Consider the following 17,167-nt stretch of genomic DNA (forward strand, 5'->3'; position numbering starts at 1 on the left):
CGCAATCATCCAGATGCTCTTTTAACCAGACATCATACTTTCCTAATAAAAGGATGAGCTCCAAAAAGTTACCGTGGTCCACGGTGTTGTCAGCTAGCATATATGCTCCCTCATTCTCCACCTGCCTGCACTTTCACCACACGCTCCAGAACCTGACGTCTCTTTCGGACTTGTTCCCTATGAGCAGACATCTGACTGCCAGCAAACATGCTTTCGATGTCTGCTTTAGAGCACCGTAAGAAAAAAGCTTCAGCACAGGTTGAATGTGTAATGCTCTTTTTGTGCTCCTCTGTACGCTGGTGTGCGTGCCTCCAATCTGACATTCCAGTTATAAAGACATACAAAACAAAACAACATATGACGTCCCTTGCAATATGACGCCACTTCCTGCTGGTGCCATCTTTACAGGTGAATACCGTCTGCACAACTGGATTTCTGGTATGTTGTTGTGGGTGCTGTTCTAAAAACATCTGTAACATAGATGGCTCGGGGCGGGCAAAGTAATCTATGTCCTCCTGCTCTTTGCTCTCCTCACTCTCCTCCTCTGGGGATGCTACCTGGCTCAACACGATGATACAGAATGAATGGATTCCCTGATAGAGGTCCATACAAATAGGCATTGACATAACAATACCACACAGTTAATGGTCAAAACTACATGTGTGCCTCCATTTTTTATCTATTTCTATATTATTCATTCTATATATTGTCAATCAAAACTACCACAACAAGCTGACTATAAACATTTTCTTCAGGTCCCAAAAGACCACTGTTGCCCTTATAACCAAATAAGTAAATACACTAAACAAAACAAGCTGCCAGCTGACAGTAATTGTTCATGAATGTTGGTTAACTTTCAATGAGACAATGTATCAGAGTCCCATTAAGCTATATTTTAACTTACCAGGGAAAACCTAAAAAAGCCAGCTTACTAGCTTGGAGGCTAACGAATGTTTCTCTTATAATATTTGTCTTATTAGTGCTTCATCAAAGGGATATTAATGGGTTCCAGAACTACAGAGTATCATAACCTTAATAATAATATTTTCCTAATTTTCTTAGCTTCTGCTTACCGCGAGTTCTCCTCCCTCTCCCCACTCGCGCTGATCTCTCTCCCTCTCATCATCTTCCTCACCACCAATATCGGCCACGGGTTAGAAGAAGATGGACCTGCACCTGTACTAAACATGTCGGTTATTTTGACACAAGCGGCAGCATCAGCACGAAGGGCCTGCTTTTTTCTTGCCCGCAATTGTTCTGCTCTCCCTTTTCGCTTGGCCTTCGCCTTCGCCATTTCTAACTCGAACTTTTTTTTTTCTCGAAAAAAAAGGAAGTTTGGCTTCAACGGCCGGCTCACCTCCTGGGGGCGTGATTTAATGATGCACACCGAGCGGCCCAAAGGGGGAGGTGATTAAAGATTTGATTGGGCCGGCCCAGTGTCAATTACTAAAAACATTTAAACAGAGGGCCAATATACCCGTCTTATGGGCCGGGACTTCAGAAAAAAAAAAGAAATGACGTGTCGGCCCAAAAGGCACGTCGGCCCACCGGGAAAATGCCCGGTATGCCAGATGGCCAGTCCACCCCTGCTTACAGGTAGCGTTCAGGGAGAGGTGGGAGAAATACTCAGATCTTGTAGAAAAAATAGAGTAGGCCTACTCAGGTCTTGTACTTGAGTAAAAGTAGAATAGTACTCAGATATTGTACTTGAGTAAAAGTAGAAGTACTCAGATATTGTACTTGAGTCAAAGTAGAATTACTCAGATATTATACTTTTGTAAAAGTAGAAGTAGCCTACTCAGATTGTGTACTTGTCTTGAGTGTACAGAGTGTAGGAATACTCTGTTACAGTAAAAGTCCTGCCTTCAAAATGTTCCTCAAGTAAAAGTAGAAAAGTATGATCATCAAAATATAGTGAAAGTAGCGACAGTAAAAGTAGTCGTTGTGCAGATTGGTCCGTTTCAGAATAATATATATATATGTTTTATAATGATCATGAAAGTGTTCTCAAAGCTGGTGAAGGTGCAGCTAGTTTAAACTATTTGTGAATGAAATCCAGGTGTATTTAATGAGTGTGACGTAATGTACACTGCTTCTATTCTGTATATTTGTAAATGTATTGTGTGTATTCAATATATTCTATAGATGTTTATCCTTCATTATTGATACACTGTTTTGCGTATTCTGTTTATCTTCTCCTGCTGATATAAATATCAATAAAGTACATCTACCTTATCTCAGTCTTATTTAAGTATTGATCATATTGTTTGTCAGTCATCTATATTTGCTACGTAACTAAAGGAATTAAATATATGTAGTGGAGATAAAGTACAATATGTATTTACATATATATTAAATATGAATTCACTACTGACGCTATAGCATTATACATATTTTTACATTTGTATCCTGTGCACCTTTTTTTAACATTCTATTTCTATATATTTCTATGATTATTTTTTATTTATTTTATACTTCAGTTGATTTTATCTTATTGTCAAATCGAGCAAAATTAACAAAACCGAAGTAGTTGGATATCGTTGTATAAATCCTGCTTCCCTGCATGTATAAATCAAATATATTTTTAACATAACAATCTTTTTTAATGTTAAATATGTGTTTTCCAAATGTTGTACACACTGCTGGTGAATGCGGTAAAACATATACCTAACATTACTGACTTTAACACAAGTATTTTTTATATTACAAGTTTTCTGAAGTGTAATGTTTCAATATGCGAAGGAGGCTTTATGTAATAGTAACTTTAAGTGAATTTAGGAAGAATCTACAAACACAAAGAGACAGTCCAAACTCTTATATGTTCAGTGTATATTCTCTATTTCTGCCTGCTGTTTCCACCTTTACATTGAATGGTTAAATAAAGACATGCTTTAAAGAAACATGACTTCTCATAAAGAGACCCACATTAATGATGATGGTCGTCAGTGTGTGTAACTCACCGTGTGTGTGTTTGTGTTGTCCGGCTGTTTCTCGGTATGTCAGCTACAGCTCTGAGAGCAGATCTGGAGGCTGGCTCTTTTCTCTTCTTCTTCTTCTTGTGTTTAATTGGATGGCCGCGGCCTCTCTTCAGGTATCCTGGTAACCCGACGTCCTGCTGATGTCACAGCTCTCCGTAATGAAGTGTGAGTGTATCTAGCTGCCTTTGTCAATAACCTGCAGGCAGGCGGGGAAATTCACAGGAGATAAGGCCCGACAATGAAGGCCACATCTGTCTACACACTCCTCTGGCTCCTCACACACACTTAATATCACACATCATCACCTCAAACTATCTTAATTTACTAGTGTTTATGTCTATGTATTTAGATGAAGTCTCATTTATTCAGAATCCTTTGAAAAAAAGGATATCATGCTGGTGTTTTTTTTGTTCAGATAATACTGCATACATTGGTGCAGTGATGATGTATTTTTATAAGCAGACCCTGAAGGCAGCATCTCCCTGTTGTTGGACTATAAAGGAACTACAGCATGGTCACATGACTTCATGTCACCACCGCTAAGCTAAAGGTGGCTAACGTTGGGCTATAAAGGAACTACAGCACGGTCACATGACTTCACGTCACCACCGCTAAGCTAAAGGTGGCTAATGTTGGGCTATAAAGGAACTACAGCACGGTCACATGACTTCACGTCACCACCGCTAAGCTAAAGGAGGCTAATGTTGGGCTATAAAGGAACTACAGCACGGTCACATGACTTCACGTCACCACCGCTAAGCTAAAGGTGGCTAACGTTGGGCTATAAAGGAACTACAGCACGGTCACATGACTTCACGTCACCACCGCTAAGCTAAAGGTGGCTAATGTTGGGCTATAAAGGAACTACAGCACGGTCACATGACTTCACGTCACCACCGCTAAGCTAAAGGCGGCTAATGTTGGGCTATAAAGGAACTACAGCACGGTCACATGACTTCACGTCACCACCGCTAAGCTAAAGGAGGCTAATGTTGGGCTATAAAGGAACTACAGCACGGTCACATGACTTCACGTCACCACCGCTAAGCTAAAGGAGGCTATTGTTGGGCTATAAAGGAACTACAGCACGGTCACATGACTTCACGTCACCACCGCTAAGCTAAAGGAGGCAAATGTTGGGTGTGATGACGTTTAGTCGTCTCATTTAGACACTTGTAAGCAACCTCTGTTTTTAAATTCACCAGTGGGATATTTACGGATGTATTCTATGTCTTAGAATAAAAAAATCTCTAACAACTAAAAGGCTAACGACCAAAAATACATTCAGAAAACCATTGATTTCGAGACCAGGGGACAGGAAGTGATGAAGTAATGATGATGAGTAATTCCTGCAAGACTCATTTGGATGATGAGGGTGCAAAGCCTATTTTATACACTTTTTTTGTTGAAACATCTACATAAAAGTGTAGGGAAGTTTCTTTTACCTAATTTTATATCTTTTGGTCGATTCTGTCAAACATTTTCTAATTTCAAAGAGTTAAAAGTAGCATCCACGTTAACATTGCTTGCCCTGTGATATAAACAGCATCAGGTGCAGACGGTGAAAATCAAAGCTCTCAGTTTCCTCCTGAGGTCGGGGAAGATTTAATGAGTCGCACCTCCTCTGGAGGCCTGAAGCAGCAGGGAGACATCCTGCCGACTCAGCTTGATTGGTCTCCAGTCTACATTTAAATCCCTCGTCTGTGGAGGCACAATACGTCTCGTAACATAATTAAATTACATCTGAACTCACTCACCGGATAAGAGACATCCTTTTTCCTGAAGATGGAACGGATTAGTTTCTCAAATACATTTGGGGAAATATGGGAACCTTTTTTTACGAATGTGTTAAGAGGATAAAGTTCCCAATCATTCCTGATGAAACTTTTGGAGGGGTCCCGACGTCCCAACGTCCCAACGGGTCGTCACGGGGAGGAGGTGCTGCCGTACTGACATGCATTGTTTACTATTGACACTTTTGTTGTAGCTGACAACTGTTTTTATTATTATTATTATTATTTTGTATATCTGTCTGTTTTTGTGTGTCTGTTTTTGTGTGTCTATTTTTGTGTGTCTGTTTATCTGTTTTTGTGTGTCTGTTTTTGTGTGTCTGTTTTTGTGTGTCTGTTTGTCTGTTTTTGTGTGTCTGTTTTTGTGTGTCTGTTTTTGTGTGTCTGTTTCTGTGTGTCTGTTTTGTGTGTCTGTTTTTGTGTGTCTGTTTCTGTGTGTCTGTTTCTGTGTGTCTGTTTTTGTCTGTCTGTTTTTGTGTGTCTGTGTCTGTGTGTCTGTTTTTGTGTGTCTGTTTGTCTGTTTGTCTGTTTTTGTGTGTCTGTTTTTGTGTGTCTGTTTCTGTGTGTCTGTTTGTCTGTTTTTGTGTGTCTGTTTTTGTGTGTCTGTTTTTGTGTGTCTGTTTGTCTGTTTTTGTGTGTCTGTTTTTGTGTGTCTGTTTTGTCTGTTTTTGTGTGTCTGTTGGTCTGTTTTTGTGTGTCTGTTTTTGTGTGTCTGTGTGTCCGTTTGTCTGTTTTTGTGTGTCTGTTTTTGTGTGTCTGTATGTCCGTTTGTCTGTTTTTGTGTGTCTGTATGTCCGTTTGTCTGTTTTTGTGTGTCTGTATGTCCGTTTGTCTGTTTTTGTGTGTCTGTGTGTCTGTGTTTGTGTGTCTGTTGGTTGATATAATAACCGTTCTATCTGATCATCAAATATTAGTAAGTATCTCTAAATAATGCCTATTAACGCAAAGACATTTATTAGTGTCACGTAACGTCTTATAATCACAAAATAATTATATTTATTACAAATTAATTCTCAATTTTTGCAAAGAAATTACAAACCTTTGTGAAATAACAACTTTATGTCACAAAATATTCCTTTGATTGTGTATGAGATAACCCATGTTTAACATCGACACATTGTTTCCAGCTTTTATCAAATGAAGCTCAGCGCAAGTTCTTTCAGGAAGACTGGCTCCACATTCACTCAGCCGCTTCTGACCAGCTCCTCACGGGCTTTCTCTTTGACCTATTACATTCACCTCAATCTCCAGCAGCCAATCACAGAGCTGCAGCCAATCACAGAGCTGCAGCCAATCACAGAGCTGCAGCCAAACTTTAAAATGGTTCTCCTCTCTCCTGCAGTCAGCTGTGATTTCAGGTTTCATGCTGCCGACCACCTCCTCCTCATCCACCTCCTCCCCATCCACCTCCTCCTCATCCACCTCCTCCCCATCCACCTCCTCCCCATCCACCTCCTCCTCATCCACCTCCTCCCCATCCACCTCCTCCTCATCCTCATCCACCTCCTCCTCATCCACCTCCTCCCCATCCACCTCCTCCCCATCCACCTCCTCCTCATCCACCTCCTCCTCATCCACCTCCTCCTCATCCACCTCCTCCCCATCCACCTCCTCCCCATCCACCTCCTCCCCATCCACCTCCTCCTCATCCACCTCCTCTCCATCCACCTCCTCCCCATCCACCTCCTCTCCATCCACCCCTCCTCCCCATCCACCCTCCTCCCCAGCCACCTCCTCCTCATGCCAGCCTGTCCTCTCCATCCACCTCCTCTCCATCCCCTCCTCCCATCATCCATCATCCACCTCCTCCTCATCCACCTCCTCTCATCCACCTCCTCTCCATCCACCTCCTCCCCATCCACCTCCTTCTCCATCCATCCACCTCCTCTCCATCCACCTCCTCCCCATCCACCTCCTCTCCATCCACCTCCTCCCCATACCACCTCCTCCCCTCCACCTCCTCCTCCATCCCCTCACTCCTCCCAAGCCAGCCACCTCCCTCTCCTCATCCACCTCCTCCCATCCACCTCCTCCCCATCCACCTCTCCTCATCCACCTCCCTCCATCCACCTCCTCCCATCCCCTCCTCCCCATCCACCCTCCTCCTCATCCACCTCCTTCCCCATCCACCTCCTCCCCATCACTCCTCCTCATCCACCTCCTCTCCATCCACCTCCTCCCCTCCACCTCCTCCTCATCCACCTCCTCCCCATCCACCATCCACCCTCCTCCTCATCCACCTCCTCTCCATCCACCTCCTCCCCATCCACCTCCTCCTCATCCACCTCCTCCACCTCCTCCCCATCACCATCCACCTCCTCTCCATCCACCTCCTCCCCATCCACCTCCTCCCCATCCATCCACCCTCCTCCTCATCCACCTCCTCCTCATCCACCTCCTCTCCATCCACCTCCTCCCCATCCCCTCCTCCCCATCCACCTCCTCCTCATCCCCACCTCCTCCCCATCCACCTCCTCTCCATCCACCCTCCTCTCCATCCCCACCTCCTCCCCCTCTCCATCCACCTCCTCCCCTCCCCCTCTCCATCCCCCTCCTCCCCATCCACCTCCTCTCCATCCACCTCCTCCTCCCCTCTCCATCCACCTCCACCTCCTCCCCCTCTCCATCCACCTCCTCCCCCTCTCCATCCACCTCCTCCCATCCACCTCTTCTCCATCCACCTCCTCCCCCTCTCCATCCCCCTCCCCCCCCTCCTCCACCTCCTCCCCTCCACCTCCACCTCCTCTCCATCCACCTCCTCCCCATCCACCTCCTCTCCATCCCCCTTCTCCCCGTCCCCTCCTCTCCATCCACCTCCTCTCCATCCACCTCCTCCTCATCCACCTCCTCCCCATCCACCTCCACCTCCTCTCCATCCACCTCCTCCCCTCCCCCTCCTCTCCCTCCACCTCCTCCTCCTCCACCTCCTCTCCCCTCCCCTCCTCTCCCTCCTCTCTCCTCCCCTCCCCCTCCTCTCCGTCCCCTCCTCCCTCCCTCCATCCTCTCTCCGTCCCCTCCTCTCCTCTCCTCCCCCCTCCTCCTCATCCCCTCCTCTCCCTCCCCTCCTCCCCATCCACCTCCTCCTCATCCACCTCCTCTCCATCCACCTCCTCTCCATCCACCTCCTCCCCTCTCCATCCACCTCCTCCCATCCACCTCCACCTCCTCCATCCACCTCCTCCTCATCCACCTCCTCCTCATCCACCTCCTCCCCATCCACCTCCACCCCCTCTCCATCCACCTCCTCCCCATCCACCTCCTCTCCATCCACCTCCTCCCCCTCTCCATCCACCTCCTCTCCATCCACCTTCTCCCCGTCCACCTCCTCTCCATCCACCTCCTCCCATCCTCCTCCCCCTATCCACCTCCACCTCCTCTCCATCCACCTCCTCCTCATCCACCCTCCTCCCCATCCACATCCACCTCCTCCCCCATCCCCTCCTCTCCATCCACCTCCTCCCCGTCCACCTCCTCTCCGTCCACCCTCCTCATCCATCCACCTCCTCTCCATCCACCTCCTCTCCATCCACCTCCTCCCCGTCCACCTCCTCTCCATCCACCTCCTCTCCATCCACCTTCTCCCCGTTCACCTCCTCCTCATCCACCTCCTCTCCCTCCCACCTCCTCTCCCATCCACCTCCTCCTCATCCACCTCCTCCCCATCCACCTCCTCTCCATCCACCTCCTCCCCATCCACCTCCTCTCCATCCACCTCCTCCCCATCCACCTCCTCTCCATCCACCTCCTCCCCATCCACCTCCACCCCATCCACCTCCTCTCCATCCACCTCCTCCTCATCCACCTCCTCTCCATCCACCTCCTCCTCATCCACCTCCACCCCATCCACCCAATTGTCCTTTCAAATAAATAACTTCCCAGTTGTTAATTGTTGAAATATTTAAAAAGATAAGTGTGAACAGAAAGAGTGTCAACGGAAGAAAATCCAGATTTTTAAAACATAATTGTGATTTCATGAAATATATTTAATACAAATTACAGCAAAGTCTCTATCGTTTCCTTAACACGCAGAAAGTGCTAATCGAGAACTTAAGTGTTAATATAGAATACAGAGTAATCATATGGATGTTTCTAGAAAGAGCAGTTGAGGAATTAGAGTACGAACTAAATTTAAAAAATCCTGTAAGTCTTTATAATAACTTAGGTCAAAAAGAATGACTTAATATGACAAATAATCTCTGAGTATCTCAAAATAAAAATGGTTATTTTGCTAATATTTCAAAGTGCATCGTTTATTTTGACAAACTTAGTCTTTTTACACTTATGAAGTCCTTATCTTGTCATGTACTGTTGTTCTGTCCTTCTTTTTGATATACTAAGCAACTGTTTTGGCATTAAGGTCATCCATTTTGAAATCAAAGTCATTTATTCGACATACTTCACCATTACTTTGAGAAACTTAGTGGTTATTATCATTATTTTGACATTAAGTCATATTTCTGATTTCTCATGACACATAAGTCTGTATTTTGACACGATAACGCTGCGTTCACACCGGACGCCATGCCATTTTTGGACGCGGCGAGATGACATGAAAAGTCAGTGCAGAGATGCGGACAGACGCGAATTCGCTCTGACGGCGAGCATGAAGCGCTTGATGCGAATGCCGCAGCGCGATTGAAGGGGGCCGAGATAAACACTCGACTTCAATTTGTTCAACTCCAGCGTCAAATTTGCGTGACGCGATCTCGTGGTAGCCAATCAGCGGTGAGGATCTCAGCCACTGACGTTGAACCAGAAAACCAACATCAGCCGTTAGCTGTTAGCCCTCAGAGCTCACAGCTCCTCATATCTGTTCAGAAACTAGACAGAAGCTAAACCAGTGCAAACCACAGACTGCCTGTGTCATGGAGAATACTGTCGCTGGTTTATTTATGTCTGTAGGCCGTTGTTGTGAGTGTGGACGGTCGCAGCATAAATAACGTTAGCTTAGCCGATCTCCATTCAGAAAACACGCATTTTAAAAGGTGTTTCTCTGCCGTCTGTCTGCAGACTTGTCAAAGCATTAATTCATGGTGTTTACTAACCGGTATCAGTGTGTTGTTCCTTCGGCATCATTTAGAAACTTGTATTACAATTAAATCACGGTCAAATATGTTCATCTTGTTGTAGTTGTAGCCTTGGGTGACCAGACGTCCCCGTTTTCCGGGGACAGTCCCCGTTTGCATTGGCCTGTCCCCGGTTGAAACTGTCCCCGTTTTTTAATATGCGTTAAAAACACGTAACGTGAAATAAAACGTTTCATGTCAGGACACACTGGGTAAACAGACTGCGGTCAAGCCAGCCCCCACTTCGGAAAACACAGTCAAGCCAACCCGCACGTTGTATTGCGGTGCGCGAATATCCTATGCATTACGGTAGAGGCCTGTAAAAACTGCCTTCAAAATAAAAGCGTGGACTCGGTCAAAAACAAATATACCTAAAAAACACACCAAACATATTCATATATACTGGAGCTTAAATTAAGAAAGATGTCCTCTATCATGTGATCAATAATAATGTAAAACAAACTACCACATTATAACTGAGTGAATGTAAAATGTAAGGATACAGTTACGAAGACATATCTGGCATTTCCACTGGGTGACTATTTCAATTGATGTTGACACCATCTCACAACACTCCTAAAGTAACATTACTTTCTGAAGCACAATTTAAAATGTCTGCTGTTTAAAATCTCAAATTAGATTTATTGTCCATCGATATTTAGATTATTATTTAATGGAAACCGTCCATAATGAAAGTCTCACTCGAAGTCAATCAAATTTCACTTCAGGGTGATAGCAGGAGACCCCATTTAGTCACTCAGAGAGAATCAGGACAATCTGATATAGAGTTTCAAAATAAAAGACCTTTGTAGTTTCATATATGAGCTATCATCATTCTATTTTTAGATAAGAATAAAACAAAAACAATCCAGTATCAAAGACTTATTTCACTCCAGGGTGAGAGCAGGACACCCCGTCTAGTCACTCAGAGAGAATCAGGACAATCTGATGTAGAGTTTCAAAATAAAAGACCTGAAGTCTCATATATGAGCTATCGCCCTTCTGTTTGTATCCAACAGTTCAAATGTTCGAATTACATTGAACCAGAATTGTCCCCCTTTTTTCTTTAACAGTGAAGAACATTGGATGTTGATGATATATTGACCGCAAAACTCAAAATGTCCCCGGTTTTAATTTTGAAAATCTGGTCACCTTATTGTAGCCCCCGAGCCAGCGCGTCTTGTTTGAATGATGCGAGTAAACACAGCTGGCAGCCGCGGTGAAACTCGAGCGTTTAGAGCAGGGGTGTCAAACTCAATTTCATCTCGGGCCACATCAGCATCATGGTTGCACTCAAAGGGCCAGTTTTATATATAAGACTATATAACAATAAATATATAAATATTTAATATATGTAAAATCATTTATTATATAACATTATTTCCTCTGCATTGGATTATTATCGGATAGGTTAATCACTTCATAATTAACTACGTCTGAAAGCAGAAGTCTAGGGCAAACAATTGCAAGTCTCTTCAGTGAGAATGTCACAAAATGATTTAAAAAGAAAAGCCAAATTCTGGAAAAACGAAACAAAAAAGTGAAATTCTGGAAAAAAAGTAACATTTTGAAAAAAGTCATATTTGAGATGCATTGTGGGACATGTAGTTTATGGGCAATGTGCTTCTGTAAAGCAGCATGTAACCGTATAATAAACATATTATATTCTTTGCTCTTGTGGGGCCGCATGAAATGAAGTCGCGGGCCGGATTTGGCCCCCGGGCCTTGACTTTGACACCCCTGGTTTAGAGCGATGCGAAACTTAGTGGTTATTGACATATTAAGTTATTATTTTGACATATTTTCAATTATAAATCATTATTTCTGACTCATAAATCATTATTTTGACATTACGAAATCATTTATTTTCAATATAAATCATTTATTCTACATACTTAGCCATTGCTTTGAGAAACTTAGTGGTTATTAACATTATTTTGACATACTAAGTCATTATTCTGATTATTTTTGAGATACTAAGTCATTATTTTTGACCTATCTTCTGGTTAAAATGACTTGCAGGATGTTTCTGTCCCCATTATTTAAATCCCCCGTTCCTGCATGTCCTAGGTCTTCATGTGTCCTTCCGGTCTTCATCTGTCCCTGAGGAAGGGCAGTTTGCTCTGCAGCGGGATCTTCTTCTTCAGGGTCAGCGTGGAGTTGACCTGCTCGGCTGTCAGCAGGCCGTGCCACTGAGCGACCGGGCGCCGCGGGTTGGACAACATGTCGGCCCAGTGCCTCAGCTGGTTCCCCGACGCGTCGCAGCCGAGGAATATCTTCCCCATGGCGTCGTTACGGGTCATAGCGTCGTGATCCCACACCGAGATCACCAGGTTCACCCTCTGGGAACCACAGAAGAAGAGTTAGAGAGGCAGACTCAGTCAGGTCTGTCAAGTTCTTCTTATCTAGTCAAAATATGACTTGGTATGACAAAATAATGACTTATGCTATATATATATATATCATGCTGTATATGCTGGTATACATTAAAGGTCTCCTATCATACTTTTTAGGCATATATTTATCATATATTCTAACCCCCCTCCATTTCAGCTGTTACTAAAGTGATGATTCTGGCCCTTTAAATGTAACCGAGCTGCTGCTGGCCACGCCCCCTGTGGAGCGTCCGCATGCAAGCAGTGATCTCTAAGAAGAGAAGGCTGTCGACTCAGCTAAACCATATCATGTTCCAAACCACATCAAGGATTATTTCTGAAACAGTATGGAGCTCAAACTCTTTCCTCTCAATCCTCACTGCTGATTGGCTAACACGAGACCATTCGCATCTAGCTGCGTCTTTGAATTGACTACATGTAATCGCTCCGTGCCCAAAAATCGCATCGCATTAGTTTGTCAAAACACTGACTAAATATGTCAACAATAATGAGGTAGTTTATTAAAACTTCTATGAACCTGTGAGTTGGGTGTATAAAAGTCAGAATCAATATAGATTTATTTTTTATTTTAAAGTAAATTCAGATTGAATATAGTAAAACATTTTTAATTATAGTGTCCGTCCAAAAGAAACCCATTACTTATAGTGGAAACCACCCTTAATGATGGGTTAGTAGACTAAAAGCTTTAGGAATCCACACTATAACATAATAAGTACCCTGTATCAGGATTGATGCAAAACAAGTGACCTTTGACCTTTTTAGAGAGATTTAGCAAAACACATTTCTTCAGCTATATTCAACTGCCGATAGGAGAGGACGCTGGCGTGGTATGTTCGCCGCTTCTCCACCGCTACCCTACATTCAGTTCCTGTTTGAACATATTTGATCTGATTTTTCTTTATACATCGGTTAGTATAAATAAATAATATCTGTCAATATTGTAGTAAGTAGTTTTCCGTTACCTATTTGCTTTTTCCTGCGTACAGGACCCTAGCTTGCTAGCCCGTTTGCTACCAGCCTACAGCCGTTGGCCGTCAACAATCTCGTCAACTCCCTGCCGTCAGCTGGCCACTAACATTGGACACCCTCGTCTCTGCACAACACAGCTACCAACAGTTTCTTAGTTGTCCCGGTGCGGAAAGCCCTAGTAGCCGTGACCGCTACCTCTCCAGCTAGCCAACCTCCAGTCACCGGGTGGCTGCATGCTAACGCTAGCATTGGACCGTTCTCCTTCTTTTCATCTCTTAGCCTTCATTCCACTGACTGAAACTTCGCTACTCACCCCGATCACCTGCCATGATGTGTGCTCTCCTGCTGTCTGACATTAATCCTCTCAAGAGGTTCGTTGTGAGCTGCATCCTTCCCGGCCGACATGACTCTGTCATACTCCATCGCGGAGCTACTCCAGCTAAAGCACACATCCACTCCACCATGCCCGACGATGATCTCCGCCATCAGTGAGCATGGACTGCTACAACGACCCAAATGCATTCACCGAAGCTCCGGACGAAAGTGTGTTTGCTCCCGGTCCGGTCATTCCATCTCATCCATCTGGTCTGCTGCGTGCACTGACACACCCCCTCCATTTCAACATCACAACCACCAACACGTGCACTCTGCCTGCCTGCACCCCCTTCCCAAAGCACCCCAGCCTGTTCCAACTCAACCTCATCTTAAACTTGCTCTGTTTAACACCCGGTCTCTAAACAACAAGCATCTCATTCTCAATGAATCCATCACTGACAATAATCTGGACTTTGGCAAAAACCACAGTTTCTCCCTCAACCAGACAACACCCCCAGGATACACATATATTGAAAAACCACGCCACCATGGGTGTGGAGGTGGAATTGTCACAATTCTAAGAAATAATATAAAAACAATTGCAATAAACATCCCTTGCCCCTCCTCATTTGAACACCTTGCATTTCAACTGTCTGGTCCAAAACCCCTGGTTCCAGCAGTCATTTACCGTCCCCCCAAACCAAACCCTGCCCTCCCCTCGGATCTTGCTGAATTCCTCACACAACTCCGCTCCATCTCTCCATCTGTGTTATTACTTGGTGATTTCAATATTCATGTCGACTCAAATGAGTCCAATACCGCTACAGAACTCCTGGACATACTCAACTGTTTCAATATCACACAACATGTTGATTTTCCCACCCATAAAAAAGGTCACACACTGGACCTGATCTGCACCACTGGCATCGCCATCAGCAACCTGCCCACCTATGACCTCACCATCTCCGATCACCTGGCCCTCATCATGGACATCCTAACCCCAACCCCCCTCATCAAGCAGAAGCGCACCCCTCGCCCCCCTCCTCCTTCTCCTCCCTACTGGCTGACACCATCCCTGACTCCACCGTCACCCAGAATGTTTCCCCTACTGGTCAACACCTACAACAATGCTCTCTCCTCCTGTCTCAACCAACTCTCTCCAATAAAAACCAAGCATGTCTCTTTCACTCACTCGGCCCCCTGGTACACCGATCATCTCCGTTGCCTCAAAACGAAAGGTCGCCAGCTCGAAAGACATGCTAAACGAACTGGTCTCACTATCCACAAAGACTGCACCAACAGCAGTACAAAGAGGCCCTCCACAGTGCACAAGCTCCTCAACCCCATGGATAATATCTCCAACTCCTTCACCACCTCAAAGTGTGAATCCTTCCTCTCATTCCTCCAAAGCCAAATTGAAATAATACACAGCAACATAGCCAACTGCCCCGTCTCGTCCACCACCCATCCTTTTCCGGAACCTGCCTACCCTCCTCCTTCCAGGCACCATTTTACAGCCTTCACACAAATTACCTCACTGGACATAGTTGCCCAAGTCACCGGCATGAATACCTCAACTTCCATCCTGGACCCCTTGCCCTCCACCCTTGTCAAGGCCTGCCTCCCCAACTCACTCATCTTATCACCACAGTCATTAACTCCTCTCCGTCCACTGGACTCGTCCCCCCTGATCTGAAACTCGCTGCTGTCACTCCCATAGTAAAACAACCTGGTCTCAACCCTGATTCCCTCAATGACTACCGGCCCATCTCTAACCTCCCATTCCTGTCAAAAATTCTGGAGCGAACTGTTGCCTCCCAACTAAAATCCCATCTGGACTGCAATAACCTTCATGAACCTTTTCCATCTGGTTTCCGTACTCGCCACAGCACAGAATCTGCCCTACTCAAGGTGACCAACGACATTCTCCTCTCTGCTGACTCTGGTTCCCTCTCAATTCTCATTCTCCTTGACCTAACAGCCGCATTTGACACGATCAACCATTCCATCCCCATCAACGGTCTCCAGTCTTCCATTGGCCTCTCCTGGTTTAAATTCTATCTCTCTGACAGACATCAATTAATCTCCGTTAACAACTCCAAATCCCCCACAGCCCCCGTCAATCATGGCGTCCCTCAGGGTTCTGTACTTGGTCCCCTTCTGTTCATCATCTACATCCTCCCAATTGGACAAATCCTCCATCAACACCAACTCCAGTTCCACTGTTATGCTGATGACACACAGCTCTACCTCTCAACAAAATCCATTTCTCCAACCACACACTCCCAGCTCAGCACCTGCCTCACTGACATACACATTTGGATGCAAAACAATTTTCTAAAACTTAACTGTCACAAATCGGAACTTATAATCATTGGCCCGAACTCACGTACCCGCTCAACCCAAGATGTTTCTCTGACCATCGCTGGCTCCACCGTCAACCCCTCCACTCACATCCGTAACCTTGGCATCTTTCTCGTCCTCACTTTCCTCCCTCACGTCAACCAGGTCACAAAAAAAACGCTTTCTTCCATTTAAAGACCATCGTCCGCATCAGACCCTCCCTTTCATCGACCTCTGAAACTCTGATCCATGCCTTCATAACATCCCGACGGGATTACTGCAACAGCATACTTTTTGGACTTTTTGGATCACCTGCATTCATACTAAAACAACTACTTCAACATGTCCACAACTCAGCTTGCTCACCTCCACCCGACCACATCACCCCCATCCTCCACGACCTCCACAGGCTCCCCATCAAACACTGCATTGATTTTAACATATTACTTTTCACTTTCAAAGCCCTCAACAACCTTGCCCCCCCCCCCCCCCCCCCCCCCCTACCTCTGTGACCTCATCCAACAACACGCCCCCACCCGTCGCCTCAGGTCTGCTGAAGCTAACCTACTGCAGCCCATCAGGACAAAGCTCCGGACCTGGGGGGATAGGGCCTTCGCTGCAGCCCCCCCCCACACTCTGGATCTCCCCCCCCCAGCCACGTCAGATCCGCCAACACTCTTAAAACAATACCTCAAAACTCGCTTTTTCACTCTTGCCTTCAACTCCTAATCCACTAACCCCTCGCCCTCATTCCTCCTAGCTTAGCACTTTCTACTTTTGTTGGTATTTTGTTTTACTTGCTTGTAAGCGCTTTGAGCACCAGGAAAAACGCTTTATAAATGGAATGTATTATTATTATTATTTGGGTGCATTTTCCATATCTCCGGCCCCCCTTGGTCGATTTTGATGGTTGACATCTCTTTTTAACCATTAGAGCCAATAGAATCGAAGGGAAGTTCCTAAATCCAACTACACGTTACCAAATAAGGAGTGATAGTGATGCACACGCAGCTTGCCCAAGCCGAAAGCTATGTTACGCTCTGAAAACTGAAAACTGATAAATATGAGGATGGATTATCAATAATAATTTCAACGTGACACATTGGATTAACCTATGGATTAACCTTCAGCAGCGTTGTATCATTTTAATGCCATTGAACACAACTGTTGATCAGAAAATCAGCAACGGTAAGATAATTTACCGATTTTGCTCCGTAAAGCTACGTCGTGTGATGTCTGGGTTTGCTTCCCCTGCCGCGAGGTTTGATCGCACAGTGATGATACTAATACCTTCAGAATCTGTTTTTGAT

At 45.1% G+C, this 17,167-nt stretch overlaps 1 protein-coding gene across 1 annotated transcript in view; it reads right to left on the minus strand.

Moving 5' to 3' along the window:
- Window positions 1-11,720: 11,720 nt before the first annotated feature.
- The window catches only part of syt8 (synaptotagmin VIII), a 16,317-nt gene continuing 10,870 nt past the window's right edge, over window positions 11,721-17,167 (minus strand). The window contains exons 7-8 of the mRNA XM_034079429.2: window positions 14,707-14,804; window positions 11,721-12,176 (exon numbers count right to left, since the gene is read on the minus strand). Coding sequence (XP_033935320.2) covers window positions 11,928-12,176; window positions 14,707-14,804 — 347 coding nt within the window. The 3' untranslated portion in view covers window positions 11,721-11,927. The remainder of the gene's footprint in view (window positions 12,177-14,706; window positions 14,805-17,167) is intronic.

The sequence above is a fragment of the Pseudochaenichthys georgianus genome, unplaced genomic scaffold (assembly GCF_902827115.2).
Source record: "Pseudochaenichthys georgianus unplaced genomic scaffold, fPseGeo1.2 scaffold_615_arrow_ctg1, whole genome shotgun sequence".
NCBI lineage: Eukaryota > Metazoa > Chordata > Actinopteri > Perciformes > Channichthyidae > Pseudochaenichthys > Pseudochaenichthys georgianus.